Source organism: Centruroides vittatus, unplaced genomic scaffold (genome assembly GCF_030686945.1).
Source record: "Centruroides vittatus isolate TY-2023 unplaced genomic scaffold, ASM3068694v2 contig_439, whole genome shotgun sequence".
Classification (NCBI taxonomy): Eukaryota; Metazoa; Arthropoda; class Arachnida; order Scorpiones; family Buthidae; genus Centruroides; species Centruroides vittatus.
The window spans coordinates 1,804,126-1,828,385 of NW_027122239.1; the positions used below are offsets into that span (position 1 = coordinate 1,804,126).

The 24,260-nt window shown below is 26.8% G+C and overlaps 1 protein-coding gene across 1 annotated transcript in view; it reads left to right on the forward strand.

Annotated features, from left to right (window-relative positions):
* Positions 1 to 411: 411 nt before the first annotated feature.
* Positions 412 to 24,260, forward strand: part of cpb (F-actin-capping protein subunit beta) — a 57,001-nt gene continuing 33,152 nt past the window's right edge. The window contains exon 1 of the mRNA XM_067272442.1: positions 412 to 555. Coding sequence (XP_067128543.1) covers positions 553 to 555 — 3 coding nt within the window. The 5' untranslated portion in view covers positions 412 to 552. The remainder of the gene's footprint in view (positions 556 to 24,260) is intronic.

A 24,260-nucleotide genomic window follows, 5' to 3' on the forward strand; every position in this document is an offset into this window, starting at 1 on the left:
GTATCAAAATAACAGTACTTTGAATTGCCGCCACGTCTGGACTTTAATGCCCTCTACCGGGAAATTTCATAAGCTTTTATTGCAGGCCGGGTAGTTATCGTAGGCCGCGATCAGGAGCATACGTGTCAACGTATGAAAATTTTGCGGCTGGCATCTTTATTGCCTGCAACATTTAAAATTACTTTATTTATCTAATAAATTTTCCATTGTTTATGTCTAAATCAACCGTTTCACTCCTAACACGCCCCCTCACCGCCGACGCCATTTTTGAAGGTTGTCGATGATACATTTTTTCGCTATACGTTATTAAAGTAATAAATAAATATAATTAAATAATCTTTTTAATCTCGATTAATTCATAAGAATATTAATATCTAATCAAAAATTTAAATCCTTATTAAGTAAAAAAATAAAAAATAATAATAATAACGATAATTTCGCGAGAACGTTGGCGCTGTTATCTGTAGTCAGCAACCGGAAAGATATTGGTTTGGATATTCTGGTTGGGAGGATCTACTCTTTTAATATTAAAAATTTGCTCTCACAAAGAAAATGGTAAGTTGCTCTTTTATAATCTTAAAATACTTATGAAATACTTTATATTCGCGTGTATACTTTATGAAAGTAATCATTGCTTACGTATTATTGCTACAGAGTGATAAGCTACTATATTTATCTGGATTATAACCATTATTCTTGTTATTTTGAGAAATATAACTGTGATTTTATCCCATAAAAATGCTCAGATTAATAATTAATTCATCCAAAATGTTTTACACTTTTCATTACATTAATTATAAATATATAAAATTACACTTTACTTTCATGATTACACTTAAAATATGACAGAAAAACTGACTTAAATGTGATTAAAGTGTGATTCTGTTAATTTATTTAAATCACAATCACAGAATATTATTATACATAACATTTGATTATCATTATGCATTCTATTTACAGAAAATATTGTGATTAAAGCTGGTAAAATAATGAAGGAGTTACATATTTCAGTAACATTTATGTAAATAAAAAAAAATTCAGAAGTAAAGAACGTGTCGAAGATTTATAAAAGTCTTTGGTACGTTCGTCTAGTTTTAAATAAAATTTTGTGTTTGCATTTATGTATTATTTCGTTCGGGCAGGAAATATATTTATTGTTGATATATTTAATGATAATTTTGTTAAAAACAATGGTAGCACCTCTGTTTCCTGTTTATTAACATCGATTTATGTACAGTACGTAAATACGTGTATACATATGTCGCCTAAAACAGCTGAGATGTGTGTGTATTATATGTAAATATATATAACTGGCGTGTTATATATTTGTATAAAATATGCATTTAGGAATTTAAATCTATTCGTATTTATAAAATAAAATTTTATCTTTCCATATATTTTCTGTAAATATAAGAATTGATCAAAAATCATTTATGTATTTTTTTTTTGTTTCGAAGATTATTAAATTTATCATTTTCCACTTGAAATTTATTGTTGTTGAAAGTTTTCCTTATTAAATTTAACAATATTAGAGCAAGCTTAATAAAAATCAAATTCAACATTATTGAAGGATGAAAGAAGGAAGATTTGTAGTTTTACAGTAAGGAAGGAAGTTATTTTTAAAACATGGTCAATGAATTCAGTGTTATTGATTTTTCTCTTACATAATTCAAAAATTGACTTGTACTTTCTTAAAATTTAATATAACAAAAAATTCCAATGCTATTTTAACTTTGAAAGATTTTTTTATAGGTAAATATTTTGTTGGTCTAGTTATTTTTTGATAGTAATTGGGCTTGTATAAACTTATTTAATTGGCTTGTATAAACTTATTAATGCAGTAATTTTTTTCAATACTTAATTTTTATTTTTTAAATAAATTATTTGATGCTTCACTGCTTTAAAAACATTAAGTATATTTAACGAGGGAGTAGGGATGATCGGAACAGGAAAGGGGGGGGTGGGGTTGGGTTAGGTGGTGTGGGGGAGCGGAGAGGGGAGGGGGGGTGGGGAGGCAGGGGGGTGGAGGGCTGGAGGGTGAGGGAGGGGAGTGATTGAGGGGTGGAGGGAGCGAGGAGGCCGGGATGGTGGGGGGAGGGGGAAGGGGAATTGGCTTGTATAAACTTATTAATGCAGTAATTTTTTTCAATACTTAATTTTTATTTTTTAAATAAATTATTTGATGCTTCACTGCTTTAAAAACATTAAGTATATTTAACGAGAGTAGTAATAATTTCTTGTATTTATAAAATACTTTTTTTCTTTCTTTTAACATTCCATATAAAATTATATAAGGTATGGTACATAGCTCATAGAATACAAAGCATTATATTGTTTTTGATAAAAAATTTTTAACACGAACAAGCATTTCTTTGTATTATGAATTTAATGGACTGATAGACTAAGATATACATTATATTAAAAAAATCTTTTCTATTTTTGTATGAATCATTTCTTAAAGGAAATAGTTTTAAACAAAAAAAATCTGGCAGTTGAATTACTAATGAAGATTAGTAAAATATTTGTGTTTGATAAATAATAAAATTATTTTATTAAATTTGCATGAAATGATCAGATACTTATTTATAAAACACTTATCTATATACAAAATAATTAGTCATCATCTTTAATTTAGTGTCATGAATTAAAGCATAATAATGTCTAAATTTATTAGACTATAGTTTAAAAATAACCTATGTAATTGTATACATGTAAGTAATAAAAATATTAAATTAAATTTAGACTTATAATAGCCCATCAAAATTTTATTTAAACATTGTTTACTTTTATTAATTTTTATTTGGTTTTTTATAAAAATATTTTATTGAAATAATTATATAGCTATAATCAATGAGAAATTTATAAGATAAAAAAAAATCATGTTAGATGAGTCATATTCAGTTATTATTTTTAATATCTAATATAGGTGTGTATTGCAGTATAAATGAACTATGATCTTACTACTACAATACTGTTAGCTTATAAAACTGTTAATAAACAACATTAAAAATATATACTTAAATATATAAACTACATGTTCACACAAAAAAAAAAAATAAACTACAATACTGACATAAGTGTTTTGGCTCCAAATGCAATTTGATTTCTCTTCTTTCAATAATGTACTGTACTGAATGCTCTAACCAGATAAATTGAAGAATTCCATTAGTAGACAGGTTAAGTACATTTTATTACAATACAGTAAGACCCCGCTTAACGTGGGGGATGCGTTCTTAGATGACAGAGCACTAAACGAAACAGTGTTAAACGGGGTCATCTTAACATGTAAATAAGGAGGATACGTGAAACAGAACAGAGAATAGGAAAATTTATCAGTTTTTTTTTTTTGTTTTAGTTTGTAACATTTATTGTTAAATACTTTTTTATTACATTAATTATAGACTTATTTAATGCTAATATCGAAATTCATTCATAAAACATTCATGAGAATAAAAAAAAAGTTTGACTAAAGAAGTTATGTTTGTGATGAGGAAGGATCTTTTGTTTCTTTGTGAAGATGTCATCTAACGTCGTTTGCCTTTTCCTGTTTCGTTCAGCAAGCAGTTGTCGATAGCAAGACATCACATCCATGACACTTTGTCTTGCCTTTGAACTTCTATCAAAATTGAAATCATTTGGTATAAACTGATCCATTATTTTTGTTATACTGGCTAAACTTTTTTAGAAAATCCGTTGAAAGTTCCTTTTGTTCCTCATCTTCAGAAACGCTAATTTCGTCATCTTCATGCACCTGTTGTTCTACTAATTCTTTAAGAGTGCTGTTGATAAACTTTCTTCAGTTGTAACTTGCAATAATTCTTCAATATCCTGTGCATTTATATTATCCAACCCTGTTTCATTAGCTAGCTTGATAATTTCGTCGAGCATCAACAATGGATTCCCTTGTGTCAACATCCTTGCTTAGCTCCGGCCATACATTCTTCCATACTCCTTTCAAACATTTCTCGGTCACCTCATTCCAGGAAAGATTGATATTGTCTATAGCAGTGTTTCTCAAACTTTTTGGTCCGCGACCCCCTTTTGCACTTAAAAATTTCAAAGGACCCCAAAGAATGAGTATGTGTAGAAAAACATCCCGGAGGGAGGGGTTAATTTAAATTCAGGAGGAGTTAATTTCTTTTGTGTAATTAATCTATACCATGTTGAAATTTCTCTCTGTTGCGTGTTGCTTTGTGCTGAATTTTTTTCAATGTTAAGGCTAATAAAATTTTTTTTAAAATTATTTCTTTATTTTTCTCAAACAAAATAAATATATTGAAAAATATAAAAACAAGAATCATTATATTTCGGAAGTTAGTCTAGTCTCAAAACGTTCCGATTCAGCACAACACAGTCCTCAGAAAAACAAGCAAACCTTACCACTCACGATGGGAAAAAAGTCTCATTCAAATACTGCCGCGTCCTTAAGTACCCTCTCATAGTCGCGCCAGTGCTGCCAGCTAAAAACGCATATAAACTAAAGTAATATCGGAGCATCCCAAGACATAGCCAAATATTGCAGCGCCACAGCATTAGCGGAAATTAGAATTTGCCGACTGAAACGCTTTCGGTTGATCGATTTTCGGATAACGACGCTCTACTGTACTGTATTTCTAACTTGACTTGCCTACAGACGCAACACTGCTAGCGAACACCGTTCCAAATGACAACGCTGTTCTATTATAGTTTAGGCGGAGAGTGGCACTCGGGGATTCCCTAATAGTGCATAAATTTATGAATATTATATTTAGGCTCGTATTTAAATATTTATATTGTTTTTATTGTTTATATGTGCAATATATTTAAGTAAAAATTATTTTATATATTTTTTATTTCTATTATTTCTAAACATGAATTTATAGTAAATTTATAAAATATTTGAAAAAAAATTGATCTGGCATCAAATTTCAGCGACCCCTCCCCAAATATTTTTTACGACCCCCTTGGGGGTCGCGACCCACACTTTGAGAATCACTGGTCTACAGCATCCATGATATTCTAGTTTTTTCCAAAAATCTCTAATGGATTGTTTATCTGCTCCATCTGTTTTATCAATTAGTTGTCAGAATGTCCGCCGCAGATAATAAGCTTTAAAATTTGATATTACGCCTTGATCCCAACATTGCGTACGATCTCGGGTAATTCCAATACTACCGCGTAATACCAAAACAGCGTTAAGCGGGGTCTTACTGTACTTAGTTTGTTTGAGCATTTAGTGTATTACCAACAAACAGAATTTTAATTCTAGCAAAATCATATTTTAATCTCAGTTTTTATTTTTTTAATTAATTAATTAATTTAATAATAGATTAATGTAATACTCCTAATTTTTCATAATCTACAGTCCACAATTATTGCTTATGTAGACAATATTAAAATTATTAATTCAGATCCACTAAAACTTCAAAACAATTTATCAAAATTATTCTCTCGATTAGTGCTATTTAATTTCAAAATTAGTCTGTCTAAAACTATAGCTAAGTTCTATTTTTTAGTTAGGAATTTAATGTATGTTCCATTTATAATAGATTATATACATTCAATAAGAAATTTACTTGTCATATAATCTATTTGACAAGAAACCAATTTTTTACTTCTTAAATTGATAAAATTGTTAAAAGTTTTGTTATTTTGTGGCCACTATCATTTTATTTCATCAAAACCCTATATTGAGAATTTTATTCTTTACAAACTTTCAAATAGTTGTGGATTACTATTTGTCTGTACTGTGACATGAAACCTCATTTTTACTAGAAAAAGTGATCTCTGAACTTAATAAACACTTTATGATCTGTTTATTTAATAAAAGTGTATTTTCCTTTTTAAATTCCTACTATTAGTTCACACTCTCCCTACATACATTTATTTATATATTTATATATCTTGTTCAAATTTTCAATCATTAATAAAATACTTTTTATTCATCCACTCAAGTTCAAATACATTTTTTTTAAACTTGTAGTGGATGACACTTGATGTTAATACAGTTTTTTCAAATATTAATTCATTAATTAATTAAATTTAAACTGTGACGACCGTCAGCAATATGCCGATTCGGACTGATAGAGGACACGAGGAGAAAAAAAGCAAACTTTGTAATTATTTAATAAAAATTAACTAAAATAAAATTTTTCTTTGACCTAAGTAGAAATTGACTTTAAAAAAATTTTTTTTTTATATTACTTGTTACAAATATTTTTGCCATTTTTCAACTCCAATATGATAAACCAGACTAGATTTCCCATCTTTTAATGACTAATTTTGATCCTATTTCATTTTATAGATATTTCAATGGTTTGTTATCCCCTGATAATATTTTTACAGATAACCCTGCATGTTACATGCAGTAATTCATGCATATCATTTTTGATATTTCAATTAAACATTTCAAAGACACTTCTTATTTTATGTCTGTTTATGCTATGTAGGAGAGAGAATATTTACTTTTTAATGATACTAAGATTTTTAAGAAAGAGGATTAAAAATTTATTTATTTTGTATAATTTTATTTACTGTTTGTAGTAGCTTTTTATAATCTTAATTTACAAACATATCTTGTTCCTGAAAACCTCTTGTAAATTGGAGTAAGATTTTTTCATTATTTTTTTATGGCTTGAAATTTCTACTTTATTCTGGCATAACCTAGTCACTTACCCATGATCTCCAAATAATGTTAAAGTACTACTTAATACCTATTTACATATCAATCAATGGTTTTAATTGAGTACAATAAAGTAAATGAAAGTGTTGATTAGGTTATTTACAAATATAAAAGAAGCTAATTTGAAGAGAAGCAATGTATAAGTTATCATACATTTCTTTATTTAATTGTAAGAAAACAAAAGTAAATTGAGGTGTTAAGTAAGCAGAAATCAAGTAAAATAGAGTAAAACAAAATTGTTTTTAATTAATGAAATGGTAATTACCAATAGAAGGGTTTATAAATATAAATTTCATTAAATCAGCTGCATTGAAACAAATAGCTTACCCCTAGCAACTGTAAGACATAACATGAATGAAACAAAAAAGTGATTGGTACTTCTAAACCATTTAATGGCACTGCAGAAGAATTCTAATCTTTTTTCCCTTATGGTTGGTATGTTTTTTTGTTTTTTTTTTTCTCATAAATATTGCTTAGTGGTTATTGCATTGAATATTTTGCCTTGTAAATTAGGGTCACGTTGTGCTTGGTTTTTTTTTTGTATTCTATTTCTAATATGGAGCCTATTATTATTAGGTGGTAATAATCATCTCTTAGGCTTTACTTAGGAAAATATTTATTTTTAAAATACAGTACATATCTTTTTCTAATTTAATTCTTTAATATTGCTATCCAAATAGTGTAAATACAATTTAATAAGTTCCTAATGTAATCATGAATCTGTTAAGTTTTGGCAATACAATTATTTTATGTTCGGCTTTTTTTTAAATGTCTTCAGAACATTTTTTTTAATATAAAATAATTCCATAACGATGAAAAATCATACACTTGTGACAGACCTTTCTTTATAGGCATCTGGTAAAACCAGAGATTAAAACCTCCAACTCCAGCAGGTGCTGTAATTTTTATTGTGTGGATGTGTGATTTTTATTGTTATAAAATTACTTCATCAAATAGAAAATGTGTTTTTAAGGGAATTTTAAATGTAAATTTATTTGATTAAAAAGTTACTATAAGTAATCATTTAAAATGATAAATATATTGATACTTGTGTCTCTCATACAACATGGTTTGAAAATTGGGGTTATTCCCATACAACACGACTTCTGGTTTCACTCTAACATAGTTTTAGAAATCTTCCATACAAAATTTCAATTTCACAATTTTTAAGTGTAAACTTTGTTGTTCAATGTTTGTTTTTTATTCAAGTAAGCACGTGTGTTGTCTCAAATTTGCCCATGGATTTTAGAATGTTAAAATTTTCAATTATTTTATGCTTTTCATCAGGTTTAATTTAACGAAAACTGATAGGACAAGGAAGAAAAAAAATTGCACCAATTTTCCTATCAACCAGGTGTTGTTGTCATTGCTTTTAGACTTTAGTCCTTAAGATTGTCACTGTATTTTCTTTTTATAGATTAATCTTCATATTTAGTAAAGTTTATTTGAACATTTTTAGATAAGTGTTGTTAAACTTTTTATTTAACCATAAGTATTACTTACCTATGATTATTACTCCATTCATAAAAATGACAAACTAAATACAGTAGTATCTCAGTACTTGAACACAAATTCTAGAGAAAAGTTGTTCAGTACTTGACTGAAGAAATGCAACCCTCTAGAATAAATTTTCAATTAATAACATATTTTTATTTCGTTGTCTATAAAAAATTTTTATGATAAAAATAAAAAATATGAAAATGTTGCCAATACTTCTTATCAAGATCAACAAAAAGCTGAGATGATAATGATACTTTGTAAAAAGAAAATGCCCTCATTTAACTAAAATTAATATCAACATGTAATACAGTACTTTTAAATCTGATTGTTAATTAATTATAAACTGCTTTAACAAACATATTTATCTTAATAACAGAAAAGAATAGTATACTTTTGCTAACTTCTGGAACATAACCCTATGTTTTGCATTAGTTTTTTGTTTTGTAGAGCACAGATTTGCATAACACAACACTTTTTCGGAATGTAACTACTGTATTATACAAGTAATACCTGTAAAGGACCGAAAACATTAGTATTTAATAAATACAGTTGCAAATTTACAAGGTGTTCTGAGTATGTTGTATTAATACCTGTATATCAATTATGATAGATTAAAAATAAAACAGTGCAGCTAGTTGCTTGAAAGTAATTTCAATACTAGGTAATTTCTTTTAAAATAAAATTAATTCAAAAAATCAGATATTAATTTTGAAAATATATAAATACAGTAGAGCATCGATTATCCGACTCAGTTGGGGACTGGGGTTGGTTGGATAACTGAAAAAACAGATAACCAAAAAGTATGAAAAAATACATATTAGTATATTAGTATATCCCATGTAATTTATATATTAGTATATCACTATTAACCTACATTGCGTTGAATTTTCATCGATGTTAAGCCTAACAAAATTTTTTAAAAATAATAATCATTGCTATTGTATCATTAAAAATAATTTCTTTATTTTCCACAAAATAAAGACAAAATAAAAAATTGAATTTGCCGACTAGAACGAGGTCGGATAATCGATGCTCTACTGTAGTTGTTTAAATGTGTAACTTTTGAATTTTTATGTTTCTTAAGTGTTTTGTCAATAGATTTCTAAAGCTTTGTCTGATCCTGATCAAACTTAAGTAAGAGTTAAAAGTGAATATTGGGTTTTAGAATTATTTTCAAAATTTTAAATTGTCATTATTTAAAAATTTTGAATTATTTTGAGGTATTCGTTGAATATTTATTAACAGATTAGGTACAAACTCATAAGATAAACTTATAATGATATAATTCAATATTTTAGCTGAGCAACAAATAATATTTTGCTTACTTTCCTGGTGGATTTGGAATTGTGTACTGTGACTGTCTAATTTAGATGTCCCCAAAGTAATTGGTATTGAAATGGTCAATAAGGCATTTTCAGGGGTTAACCGAAAACAATTCATTAAAAATTAATAATACAATGGGTTTTGTATGTGACAGTCTAGGATGATGTAAATTTGCACACTATAAGTAAATCTTTTCTATAAAAATATTGAGAAGATTAACAAATAAATTTGATAAGCCAGATACTGGCTTATCAAATTTATTTGTTTCTTATTATTAACTGTATTAGGAAAAAAGAGGAATCAATAAAAAAATTGAGGAATTATTTAAGCAGTCAATATCAAAAAAGTTTGGGGTTTCTAATTTTTTGTAAATGTTAGTTTCAAGACTTGTTGAATGTTGTGACTATTCTCAAAAGATTATACGCTGTAAAATGACACTTCTGGTTACCTGGACATTCTTATGTGTAGACTGCTAGAACCAGTTGAGCATGTGGATACTCTTATTGATTTCTGAGTAACATTAAACAATAAATGTTATTGTTTAATGTTAAAAATGTTTGTAAAATTTTATCATTTTTATTTTTTTATTGTATACAATGTCCTATTTTTAAAAATAATTAAAAATTGTCTCTAAAATAAATAATAAACCGAAATAAATGATTTTATTATACAATCGCAAAAAATTTAAGAAAATGGCATTTAAACTAGTTGTTTTATAATTCAGATCATTGTAAAATATTATTTGAGCATTTAGAATATTTGTATTTTCTTTATTACTTTAAAATATGAAATAATTTAAAATATGAAATATAATTTAGTGCATTTTATTTTTATTTTACTATACTTTGTATCTGAAGCAAATACAGTTGTTACTTGTATTAACTTTGACTTTACTGTTTTATTGCCAGTGTTATCTACTGTTTTTTTCCTAACTGTACTTGAGAATGAACAAAAATTTTTATGGATGATTTTTTGAATAAACTATTCATTGTGTCATTTTCTGACACATTTACTAAACCATAAAATGTTATAAGAAGCCATCTATTTTTACAATTGTTGTATGAATTGCTGGAACTTAATATTAGTCTGACGATAAATTTTATATACTGTAATATACATATTTTAGAGATTCATACAGCTATAAATGTAAATATTTTTTTTAAATATGCATAAGAGTATGTAGGATCTATTTGCATTAACTACAAACTGTAAAATTTAAGAAAAATTCAAAAAATATTTCATATTTTAAAGTAATACAATAATTAAAATTTTCTGAGAAAAACAATAAAAAATTATTGAAATTAAAATTTAAAATATATTAAATAAAAATGTGTGATTGTTACAACCCAAGATATCTTTATTAATTCTTAAAAAACAATTAATAAGACAAATGAATGTTAAGAAACATATAGTTATGATGACAGTTTCAATTTTTAAATAGAGCTGTATAAGCACAGATTATTCACAGCATGGAGAAAGATTCTTATTCAAATTATTAGCTACTATCATATATAGTTGCTTACATAATCAACTTTAGAATATATTAAATATGTTATTACAATTAATTAAACTCATAAAAATCTGTCATAAAAATACATTTTAAATTGTGTTAAATTTTTCATAAATTACATCATCTCAGAAAGTGAATTAAAAAAAATAATTTTTTAGCAAAGAAATGACTGCAACTACTTGATCTAACTTTTCTGTTGATAATCAATACTAAGTATTCTTACCATGAGTTTAATTTTAATTATTTAACATTTTAATTTATTAAATTCTTATGAAGAGATAACTAGAATCAGAATCTAAAAGATTACAAGAAAAAAACAGGGAAGAGATCATAAAGTAACAAATTCTTTTATATATAATAACTTATTAAATGAAAACTTCTAGTATACTGTTTATAACAAAATAAAAACTAAATTTTCTGAATTTCATTCAGCATCTTTGTTTTCAACTTCTAAATTTTTTAATGGTTGTCAAATGCAGGATAATATTGCCTTATAGTCTCCTCTAGTGTACTAAGGCTGCACTTGTTTTTTGTGCTTTTTTTGGATTATTAAAAATGTTAATCTTTCTAATATGATTTATGTAGTTTTTACTTTTCTGGCTGTTATGTATACATAACAAGGGAAAGTATGAAGTATTTAATCCTTTGAGTTTTCTTGCAAATCTTCACGTTTGAGACCTTCTGAACCCAAAAAAGTGTAAAAAAAAAACATGTCAAGTATACAAGCTGGCTATCTTTCATGGCTAAGCCAATTGCAGCTATAGCTTCTGGTTTCGGTTGGTTCAGATTTTCCCATAGGCCATAGCATCTTGAATTTCCATAGCTGATAATTGTCATTATTTAACTTTGTGATGCTGAATCTCTCAGTAGCACTGCTGTAAGTTATATTGAATAATTTTTACCATCACCAATGCATTAGGCTTAGCTCACATGTGTGTTTCAGTTTCAAAATGGAATATTTGCAAAGAAAAGGCTTAAGTTTACTCGTGTTGATGATTTGCTGGGCCTATAACCTGTTGGATGAATGATGATAAGCTTGCTCTCATGAAGTAAACAAAAAATATATTGAGAAAGAACTTTTATTATAACAACTGTTACAATGTACTGTTTCATAAAAAAGAAGAAAGAGTGGAAGGATTTATTAAAACTTGATACTTTCCAAACATTCAATCTTAATATTTCATGATATAAAGTTGAAATTTCCTTAACACAGCATCTGGTATGCCAGCAAACCCAATAAGCCAGCATGTCCAGCTCATCTTGGGAGAATTTCAATGCACTGGGTGCCTGTATTTATACTAGGGATTCTCATTTCCCGGTCTTTTCCTTGTCTCAGGATTTTGGGAAAAAAATAAACTGTTTCTGGATCCAGGAAATCCCGGGATATAATTAATTATTTTTAAAATATAAAAAATATCTTGAAATTGAATGATATAATTATTTTTCATTTTTAAAAGTAATTTAATATGTTCTGCAACCTCCAAAATCATAATATTAATAATGCTGTGTAAAATATATATTAAAATTATCTTTGAATTACGTAGAAATGTTCACAAAGAAAAAATTTATTAAAGTTTGTTGGAAACTGCTTACAAAGAAAAAAAAACTTTTGAATTGAGTTGAAAATTTACAGAAATGAACTTAGATCAAACTTTTAACTTAGAAGGTAATTTTTGTTTTTTAAATAAAACATAATACAAAATATTATTGTAAATTTTTTAAGATTTTGAAAACCAAAGATGATCAATACTCCAATCACTCAGTCTGGTTTTATTTTAATAATGAAAAGTCCCGCTACTGAAAATGCCCTTTCCAATTCAATGGATGTGGGTGGAATTGTCTTTAATTAATTAATGCATTTAAGAGAAGGCAAATGTTACATGTTTTTTCACCCGTAGCATTGAAGATTTCTAGTTCCTTTTCAAGATGCATTGCAGTGCTTTTTTTGCTCTCAACTATTCTTGATTTGTCTACCTCGGCTGCTTTAATAGCAGTATCAAGCTTATAGCTTGATAATTCAGCAGTTCGTTTGGCTTTAATAATCAGGTTTATGAAGAAAAATTTCATACTTGCAGACTTCATACTCATTTCTATCTTTGCCCAATTTGCACAACCTGGCATAATGCAGTTATTGAAGCTAAAATTATTGAAGTTAAAATTAAGACAGCATTAGCACAATTATTCAAGATATTACAGATTCTGACAAGTAAAGAATTTTCAGAGTCCTGCCACAAATACATATTGATTATTGACAATATGTGGGATGTCATAACAAGCAAAAATTTAAAAAACTAATAAGCAGGCTTAAAATTAATAAATACAAATGTATTCTGACAATTTATGAGTTAATTATACTTTCTATTTGCAAAATTTCTTCAACCTTGAACACAAAAAAAGAAAAAAGTGAACTTTTAAGAAATTTGCGGGATTTCCTGGGTTAAAAAACATCCGGGATCCCGAGATCCCGTTTGAGAAATCCTAATTTATATGTAACTAGTTAGCCGATTACTTAAAACTAAAAATAATAATTAAATTTTAAAATATTTAATTAAAATTTAAAACTCTGGCTTTTATACCAAAACAGAAACCAAAACTAAAATTTAAAATAAAATGAAAATTAATTAATTAAAATTAAAATTAAAATCAATTGAAACATTTACAAACTGTGGATAAAACACTTGTTGTCCATTTTGATTGATTTAGTTATATTCTATTCAGATAGTCAGAGCTGAGTCTCTATAGCATTTCTTTGTAAAGTGTTAGTTTCGGTTTCGGTGGTGATGGAACATTTTGCTTTTAATATGGAAAATATATAGAATATAGGGTAGATATAGAAAAAAATGTACAAAGCACAAAGTACAATTAGAGTGTTCTTGTTTCAAATCAACCAAGGGTAGGAATAATCTGGAAAAATTGAAATGGTGTGTTAAACAATCATAAAAGGTGGATTTGTACAGTTTTACATGCAAAGATATGTAAAATTGTGTCCAGAGGATCGAAAAATCAGAAAAAAATTCCATTGTTTGAAATTCCATTGGTTGATAAGTTTGCATGTTTGATAACCCGGCAATGCGTCGATCCTGATGATGCTGCCGGGTTATGTCATTTATATCAAAAACACAAAAGCAAATAACGTATTGTTCATAGTTGGTTCCTTATTTAATTTTTACATCTCAGAAAGTCCAATTTTTAAAATTTTACTGTAGTCTTTATTTGCTTGCTTGTTGATTTAAATTGGTTTTCGGAAAAATTTTTCTGTGTTTGCATTACAATGGAACATATATTTGTTCATGTTCCATTTAAAATTTCTCTAAATATACTTTAAAATGACATGATATTTTTATTCATTCTGTTCTTATCCAATATTTGATAAAAAATATTTTTTAAAATGTATTATTAATTGAAGAAATTTTGTACTATGTATAAAATAATAGATGATAAAAATTTTTTATTATTGTATGATTTTAGAAGCAACTGAAATTTGTTTTGTTTCTTTTGTTATTTCACAAATTCAATGCTTTCAGTGTTTGTTTGAACATCTGTCAACTGTCAACAAGCTACAGTAGTAGGTTGCTGTTGTAGCCTATATTTTTTGTTTTGTTAAATGAGATTATTACATTAATAATATTATTAAATTAATAATTAATACATTAATAATTTGATTATCATTCAGTTTAACTGTTCTTAAAGTTTAAGTTTGTTTCTAAAATACAGTGAAACCTGTCTAACAAGGAGAAGGTTATACATTTAGGTCTCTGATTCAAACAAAATTTTGGTGAGTGTATAGTCATTCAGACAAACAGCTTCTTGTCCAAATAATAAAACCCACTTCTTAAGCATTTCCAAAAAAAGGACATCCAAAAATTGAGTGTTTAGCTTATAAGGTTTTGGAAGTTTCATATTTCCTCAGAGCAGTGATTACAGAATGGACACAACACTAGGCACTAGAGTGACACAATTTAGATTCAAAACTTTGCAATTTTAGTTTTTTTTTTTAAATATAGCATAATTATTTTATTTTCTCATATCATTAGCTTTATTATTACTGTTATTATTCCTCATGTTCATGTTCCCAACTAATTTTTGAAGACCAGATAGTTTGAAAGTTTGTTGGATCTGAAAATAAGGTTTGAATAGTAAAATCAAACTGAAATTGTAGTTTGATTTAAGTTGTAAATGGAATTTTTGTAGAGTTTGAATTAAAATTTAATCATAAGGAAATGTCTGAACAGATAACACTAGTTATGAATCATTGGAAACATATTTGTTGTCGTCAGTTAAAAAGTAGTATCAATTAATCACTTTTATAAAACCAGATTATTATTTATATGAAATACAGAATTTAATCAACTATTATAAAATTGCTCAATATAAAGTTGATTAACATTAATTATAAGTTTGATGTCAAACAAATAGAAAATTTCCTATTTTCACCTGAATTAATTTCAAAATTAAATGAAATATTTATAAATTTTTTCTTCAGTTTTATTTTAATTATCAGCTTTTACTAGAATGGTGTTTATAATTAAGATTATTTATAATTACTTCTCTTGTTTGCTTTAGAACAACTTTAATTCAATAGTGAATTAAAGTTGTTCTAAAGCAAACAAGAGAAGACAACATAAAAGTTATATATTGGTTAATGATTAATTTAACATAAGTTACTCATCCAAAATTTTAATCTTTTTCTAACATATAATTTTTATTAATGAGTGTATTCACATAAATAATCTTTGTTACTTCAAGGAACTACAGTAAATTTACTTGACAGCAATTTATTTTAATTTATTTAGTAATTTTACAATCCTATATGTCTTCAAGTATAACTGTAGCACATATAAATAAATTTTGTTTGTTACTTATGATTTTTGTTTTCTTAGTTTCATTAATAATTCAGATTAACATTTTAAAAAGTATCATTTAATGCAAATAAATATAGAAAATGATAAATCTATTCGGATTAAGAGCTTTAGTCTTTTAAACTGCATTTCAATTTTTAAAGTATTAATAAACAGAGTATTTCAGTATTTCATGTGCTATTTTGGTTCAGAAAGAAGATTAGGATTTTTGCCAACATAAAGTAAAACAGTTTTTTGAATAGATTAGAATGAAATTTTGGTTTCTTTTGTTTTTTTTATCATGAACTTTGCTATTGCTTTTAAACTTTAAAATATTTTAAAAGGGGTTTTATGATTTTATAACAAATAGAGAGAGTGTGTAATAGATATTTGAATTTTAGAATCTGAGAGGGTTTTTTTTCTATAACACTGACACCAAATAAAATATTAATTATATATTGAAAATTATGTAGGTTTGTGTGAATTATGTTTTGCATATTTATTAAGATTATTTTCTGAAAATAGAAATAAACTTTTCAGAAACACTAAAAAAAAAAAAAAAATTATCATCTGACTTGTTGATTATACAACTGAATCTAATATCTGTTTGATTACAAAATTAAAATGTATTGATAAAATTTTGAACAAGATTTGTCAAACTATTCTCATTAAAAGCATTTAATCATAAGTTTATGCTCTCAAATTCTAACCTTAGTTAAACTGTATCAATGATGACAAATCTTTTTGTGAAGGTAAGTCAAATTCAAATTCAAAGTTGACGTCACCGATCCAAGCGATAGAATTCGGAAACGTATTCCAGTAGGATTTTATTCGAATTGCATTCGATTAACGGTCGTTAGTTACCTGAGGAAGAACTTAATAGTTCGAAAACGTTCGTAACGGTTTTTTAAGTGAAGCGCACCGGTAACAGGCTCAAAGTCAAAATTTATTAACTTCAATCATGGGTCAAATACATAATTTGAGTAATTATAAAATAACTAAAAAATGCTTACAAATTTTGTTTTATTTAAACTTTCTAATCTTTTTCAGAAAAACAACAAATAAACTATATGTAAGTTTAAATTAAATAAAAGTGTGATTATAACAAAAGTAAATATTTTTTATTTAATGGGAAATCTGCTGCTGTTTATTATTTGATGATAATTTTTCTATCTGAGGTTTATAATAGGTCTTTAAGACTTTTGGCCCACCAGTGGCCAAGCCATCTTCGTTTCCCGAACACTGGGAATTTGGTTGTTGGTTTGTGCCTCGCTTGTGGCTATGTGGAGTTTTCCAGATTTTCTCCACATCTGTAATGCCTAAATAGGGGCCAGTTACCCTTAAAAAGACCTCTCAGAAGGCATCCCCACTAGGCAGATTGCCCAAGTGTTGCATTGCCATAACTAAACAAACTTTAAGACTTTTATGACAAATTTAGGATCCTGCTACATACTACATATACATATACTTTCACACTACATATACAAAGTTTTGAAATCTATCAAATATTTTTTTTATAATTTATAAAAACCTACTAGTTTTTAAATATTCAATGTGGCTACCTTGACTCTGCCCTACAACTTAGATCATAGGTTCATCATCACTGAACTATAATAATTGAAATTTGTCATGATTATAACTATCAACAATTACAAATTTCTGATTTTATATTTCCTTCAGAGGAAAAATTTTAATTTCTACCTAATATGTGATTAAAGTATTAAAAACTGGCAGATTTAAAAAATTTTTAAATTTATTTAGAAATAACTTGGAAGAATAAAAATTATTTATAGAATTTTAAAGTATAGTAAAATCAATCAATAAAAGCAAGAAATTTTGAAATAAGTTTTGAAAATTTAATACATAACAATTTTTATTCTTTATTTTATCTTAAAGAACTTGAAGTTATTTTTGCATTTATTAAAGTATAATGTCTACAATTATTAACATATAAAATCTTTTTGTCACAGCTAAGAACAAAAAAATTTTTTTATAAAAGATCAATATTTATTTGTTTTATTAAATTAGAAATAAATATTATAAATTGTTTGTCAAGAACACCATTTTCTTATGGATTTTTATGTATGCTAATAAATAATAAATATTCGTATCCGGTACTTTATTTTAGTTTTTTTATTTTTATGGCATTTGAATATATCAGTATAAATAGCAAATATTTCAAAATAAAAATTATATTATTTTGTAAAAATTCAAATATTTTTCAGCAAAATATATATATATAAATTCAATCTTCAAATTATAAAAATAAAGTGAAATGAATACCTTCAAAAAAAGGTTCTCTCATTTTAATAAATCAATAAATGTTAACTTAAATTTTTTAATAAAATTTGTATATGTTGGGTTTTTAGAAAAACAAATATAGTGCTATTTAACAGTATAGATTTTAATAGTCTCTTGATTTGAGAATTAAAAATCTTGTATTATATTGTTATTTTCAGAGACAATAAATTAATTAGCCTATAAATAATTAAAATATTATAATATGAATAAAAAATTTTTAAATCTTAAAAAAAAAGACAGCACAGAAAAATAGCTTCTAGGACAGCCTTATCAAGTGGTATAAACAAACACTTGCTAAAAATTGTTGTTTGCATTGCGTAATAAAAACATGTGCCAAAAGTTGTTTCTTTTTGTTTATCATACATATTAGTATTTTTCATAATTGAATAATATTTTTCAAGGAATAATATTTTTATTAAAATTATTATTATTTTTTATATTAATAATTAATTTAAATTAGTCACAGTAATGTAAAATTGTTTCATGATAAAATAGATGTTATAGTAGTTATTAATAATAATCTTTTGTTATATTATAAGCATATCAATTCTTGGCATTAAATTATTAGTGATGACAAATTTTTTCTCTCTGTTATAAATTCAAATTATATGGGGGGAAAAGATTGTTATTAAATCAAAGTAAAGTATTAATGGATACCTTATCAAACTGTCATGATTTTGAAATAATGAATAAAAACAATTTAAAATTGATAACTAAAACAGTTTGATTTAAAAAAAAAAAGGTAAAAGATGGGTAGTTTTTATGTAATTGTCTCTATAAAGAGTTTAAAAGATTTGAAATGTCCACAACTCACAATAAACTGTCTTCTTTCCAGCAATTTGTTTAATAAAAAAAAGACAAATACTTTAAGTGTACTACTAGGGTTGTTCAATTATCCAGCAGTTGTTGTTCCCGAGAATGCAAGAAGTAAAATAAAAAATGTTAGGAATTCTCAGAATCAAATCAAATTTTAGCTATTTGCTAATTTTCATTTAAAACATAAAGTAAAACTTCTTTGTAAGAGGATTTATTTATTTTTTACATCTTTAATGCAAAAAATAAATAAATTCTCTTACAAAATTTTCAAAAAAAAAATTAACTAGACTTATAGTATTGTCTCAAGAAACATATATTGTGGACAATTGGGATCATAATTTTGTGATGAAATGTTTCATTTCAGAAAAAGCTCTCTCTGCTTCAGTTGAAGCTGATGGGAAATATTGTTAAAGAAATGAATTTGTTCAAAATAAATTCATTTCTTTGACGATATTTTTCATGTCATAAGATGATTGAATACTCTTTTCATTGTAGCTTTCAATAACTTTATTTATGGCAGTATTTACTCCCTCTAGAAGGGATGTTTTTTAATGACAAATTCTGAATGAAGACTAAAAATAGAGCAGACAAAAACTGAACTTTCTCCCAAACAATTTCTTTGTAGTAGTATGTATTGAAGTTCTTAATGGAGATGAAGTTAGAAATGGATCAGACATTTCTGAAATTGAATTAGGATTATTCAAGTATTATATCAAGTTGATCAGGCTAAGATATCTCCACTGTCCAATTCTTTTCATGGTGGATTATTCAAGAAGAGGAAATTAAGTATTTTGTAAAGATAATTCTTGAATAAAAGTGAATATTCTTTCTGCAGATATCAGAGTAGCCTTTCTACATCCTAGTTCTTCAACTCCAATCTTAATGTTGGTTTTAATGCTGATGCATAAGTACTAATTTCACTATTTCTTAAATTCTTTTTTTTGAATAATCAAATGGGTTTTTCACATCTATCATTGCCTTTGTAATGCTATCTACATTTTATATCTAACTATTTTATTTACCAAATACCTAAGTTAACTACTGTATATTCCTAAATTATATTTGCTTAGGTATTTTCCTAAGCCAGCTAGACACTAAAAATGCCAAATGGCAATTCTGTTGGAGGACTTGTATGTGTTTTAAAGACGCTGACTTACATTGTCAATAAGTGTCAAATACATAAAAATGCTTTTAAATAATTTTTTGTAGACTTGTAAGGCATGATGTAAATTAAAAGTTTATTCAAAAATTAGGTATGAGTATTTTTATAAAGAATATATTTTATTTAATATGGTTGATAATTCCCAGGAAAAGCTTTGCATAATTTTGTCAGTATATCCCAAGAAATCTGTTTACAGAAATCCCAGGAGAACAACCTACTTCAGGGATGGGCAACCTTTTTCTATGTAAGGGCTGCATTTCAAAACTTATGAATTGACACAGGCCGCATACAAGAGAAAAGAGAAAAACATGTCAGTAAATCACAATTATTTATTCATATATAATTGTAAATTATCATTGATATACTTAATTTAGCTTCTAGAACTGATGTAAATGTAATATATCAGAAATATTTGGTTAAATATTAGTTGCTGCTAGTTTTAAATTAGTTTCAATGTGTCTGTTTTAGCCAGTTTCTTGTTTTAATTTTTACTAAATTCATTGCAGAAAAACTATTTACATACATAAGTTGTAAAAATAATGTTTTAATTTTTGTGCATACTTCCTTAAGCTGGGAAATTGATATATTTATTCATATTTTATGCGAGGCAGGCTGCAAAAATATTACTGCGAGCTGCAGGTTGCACATTCCTGATCTACCTAATAGGCCATTGTCAGGTCTACAAGCAAATCAGAATGTTTCTTTGGCCGATGTTTGAAAGTAGAACCATTCCAAACAATCAAGAACCTTTAAATTTAAAATCCAATAACAAAAGTTTAATAAAAACATCTAACGAATGTTTTCGAACTTGACCAAGGCCTGCTTCATGTTTTTAAACCAACAAATTTCAATTGGACTGCATAGAAACGAAAATATTTTTGAAAACTTTGGAACAACACATAACATATATAAAAATTAAATAGTGGAAAATATAAAACTTAAAATATATAACACTAACTCAAAGTTTTTAAAAATAATATTTCAAAAATATTTTTGTTCTATGCATTCTAATTTGAAATTTGTTGGTTTAAAAACATGAAGCAGGCTTTGGTCAAGGTCAAAAACGTTCATTGGATGTTTTTATTAAAATTTTGTGACTAATTTCAAAGGTCCTTGATTGTTTGTAATTCGTTCCAGTAGTTTGGTAAGAAGCTAATTTTAATATGATTATTCCAGCAAATTTAGACTTAAAAAATTATTTTCAAAGTAAATTCAAAAAATACTCTCTTCCCATAATAATTCTGAATTGCATTATTGTTGAGAAAGAAGTAATTTTGTTTAAAATTAGGTCAAATTACTGATAATTTTTATTTGCAATGTTGGATCATTCTAAAAATTATAAGGGTTATTATATAAATAACATTCAAATAGATTTTTATACCATAATTATTAATTAGTTCTGTTAAATGCATAGTTAGTTGCAGTTATCTCAAAATTAATAATAGACGAGGTGGTGGTATTATGGAACCCCTCCATTTCAGACTGATAATAGATTCGAATCCTAGCAAATTGTGGCTGTACTGCACTAGGCAGCCATCCATAGCAAGGGGAGAACGCCTCTCATTTCAGTTATGCGGTTGATCTCAGTGAAACAAGACATTTGTGTTTTTTGCAATTCCGAAATTTTGAATCTTAAGTGAATTTAATTATTTCTAAAATAGCCCGAGATGCTCCCTAGTGGACATTCTAGCAGCATTACAAATTCCTATGAGGCATGTTTGATGCACTTAATATATGAAAGGTTCCTCCCCACTGGCGTATTTCTTTGGTGGTATCATGAAAGGTTTCTTTTATTAAAATATTACTTTCTGAGAGTCCACTATGTAATTTTCAAAACTATCCGTTTTTTTCATTATTCGCTCCCTAGTGCACATTACAGGCATTCCGTGACAGTAATAAATTCCTATTACAAATATACTGAATTATTTATATTGTTATTGGCCAAATGAATAATAATAATTTATATTGTTAATTTAAATGCTTGAAATATGACACACGATAGGGGTGCCTCTAGTTACCGTTTTTGGCATAATGTTACATGGACGACAGACAGATGGACACGCGTTCAATAGGTTATATATATAGATAAATCATATAGTTGTAGGTCACTGGTGCGTGTGTCAGTTCTAGAGGCCTGGGGGCACATGTCAATATGTCTGATGTTTACATTTTTAAAGTTGTGTCAACAGGAATTAAGTTAACCCAAGATGGAGATGTGTGAAATACAGACCCCAGTGGTGCTTTTAATATGGAACCCGACTCCTCTGAACTCTCTATTTGCAAACAGACATCCCTCTGGAGCAATTTGTGAAAAAGACACTAGGTATAAAGCCAATTCTTCCTGAGAATATCGAAAAAGAGCTGCTGGAATATATATTGTTGATGGAAGTCATATTTTTCTATTATAAAAGCATTTTTTGGTAAAATACATTGGAGTAAATGATTTTGTAATTAACTAACTTGCTTTGTACTCTCCTATTTGTTTTTGGATACATTAAAGCATTTTTTGAAAACATACAGTAAGGTTCCATATTATCACATGGCTTCCCTAAGCCCACTTTCTGACTTTTTTTTACAGAAGCCTTCAAAAACCATACTTGTAGTTATACTAGTGAAAAATCTAATTAAGAACATTTAGTTTAATAGTTACTGGTACTTTTTGCACAAAAAATGTGGGTGTAGTTATGATACCTTGTTTACACTATAATAAAAATGGGATTCCATAATACCATCTTCTCCTCTATATTGCTTTATTGAGAATTTATCACATAATTATGTTGTTTCAGACAGTTCAAATAAATATATTAATCAAAATCTCACTATAAATATTTTTAAAACTAGATTCTATAAAATAATTTAACCAGACAGCTTCTAGGCTTATAGTTTCTTGTGTCTTTTTTGGCTTGGAAAATTATTTGAAGGCATTTATTATTTGAGAGTTGCAGGATTTAATATATAATGATAAAAATAGGTTAATGGTTAAAATGTTACAATTTCTCAATCTAGTTAACGTATTACCTGTTTTTTGATATAATATTTACATCAATATATACTTGCATTTATTAGTAAAAGTTGCTACTTTATTTTTAGTGGAAAATGATATCTTTCAGCTAAAAGTGAAAATTTATTTTGTCCAATAGAAAAGAAAAATTTTATCTCATTAATGTAATTCTGATATCAATCTGAAACTGAATGAAAATGAAACAACAAAAATATGCTAAAAATAATCTATCTTTCAATACCACATGATCATGAAAAAAGATTTGTTGAGATGTAAGCTAAAATAGTAAATAATATCACAAACATGATGTAAATGAGGTTGCGGCAATTATAAAAATAATTTATTTCAAAAACTTGCATAGCATAAATAATATGAAATGTATTCTATTGTGACACATTTTTTGAGGCAAAACCTGTTTTTTTTTTTTAATATAATGTAGGATATCTTTATATTGTAAAAATGAAACACTATGAGAATGAACTAGAATCCTAATTAGACTAATTAAGAAATTAATGAGACTACTTTTTTTTAATTAGAAAGTTATCCCTAGTAATTTAGTGAAAAGCAGAACCATTTGATTAAAATCAAATCATTCTAAAGGGTAATATATTATCTCTAATATTTTCTATTTTCTCATATTATTTAATATCTGTTAAAGAAATTGTTCATTTAATAAGCACTTTCATTTTGCAATTAGTTGCTGTTTGCTTCCATGACATTTGCAAGAATTTTGGTCATTGTCATGAATGCATGTGAAATTTAGTACAGGTAACCCCGTATAACACGGCACTTCTATAGCATGGATTCATTATAACACTGTTTGAGAATTGGGTAAAACTCTCATACAACATGAAATGTAATAAAAACTATTAAAAGCAAACTTTATCTAACTTGAAATTAGTGAAATCCCTGTACAACAGTTCAATAAACGTGATAAAGCTTTTAAGTGCGAAAGATACCTCATTTGACATTTTTCATTCGAGTGCGTACATATATCAGATTTTCCTGCATAATTTTCGTGAACTATTAGTACTTAAGTACAGTATGTAAATTTTTTTTTTCCTGCCTTTTGTCAATACACACAGTTCTTCTCAAAACTTGTTTCAGTGTTACCAGATCTCGACGCTTCTGCTTTTGGTGTTGTTTAA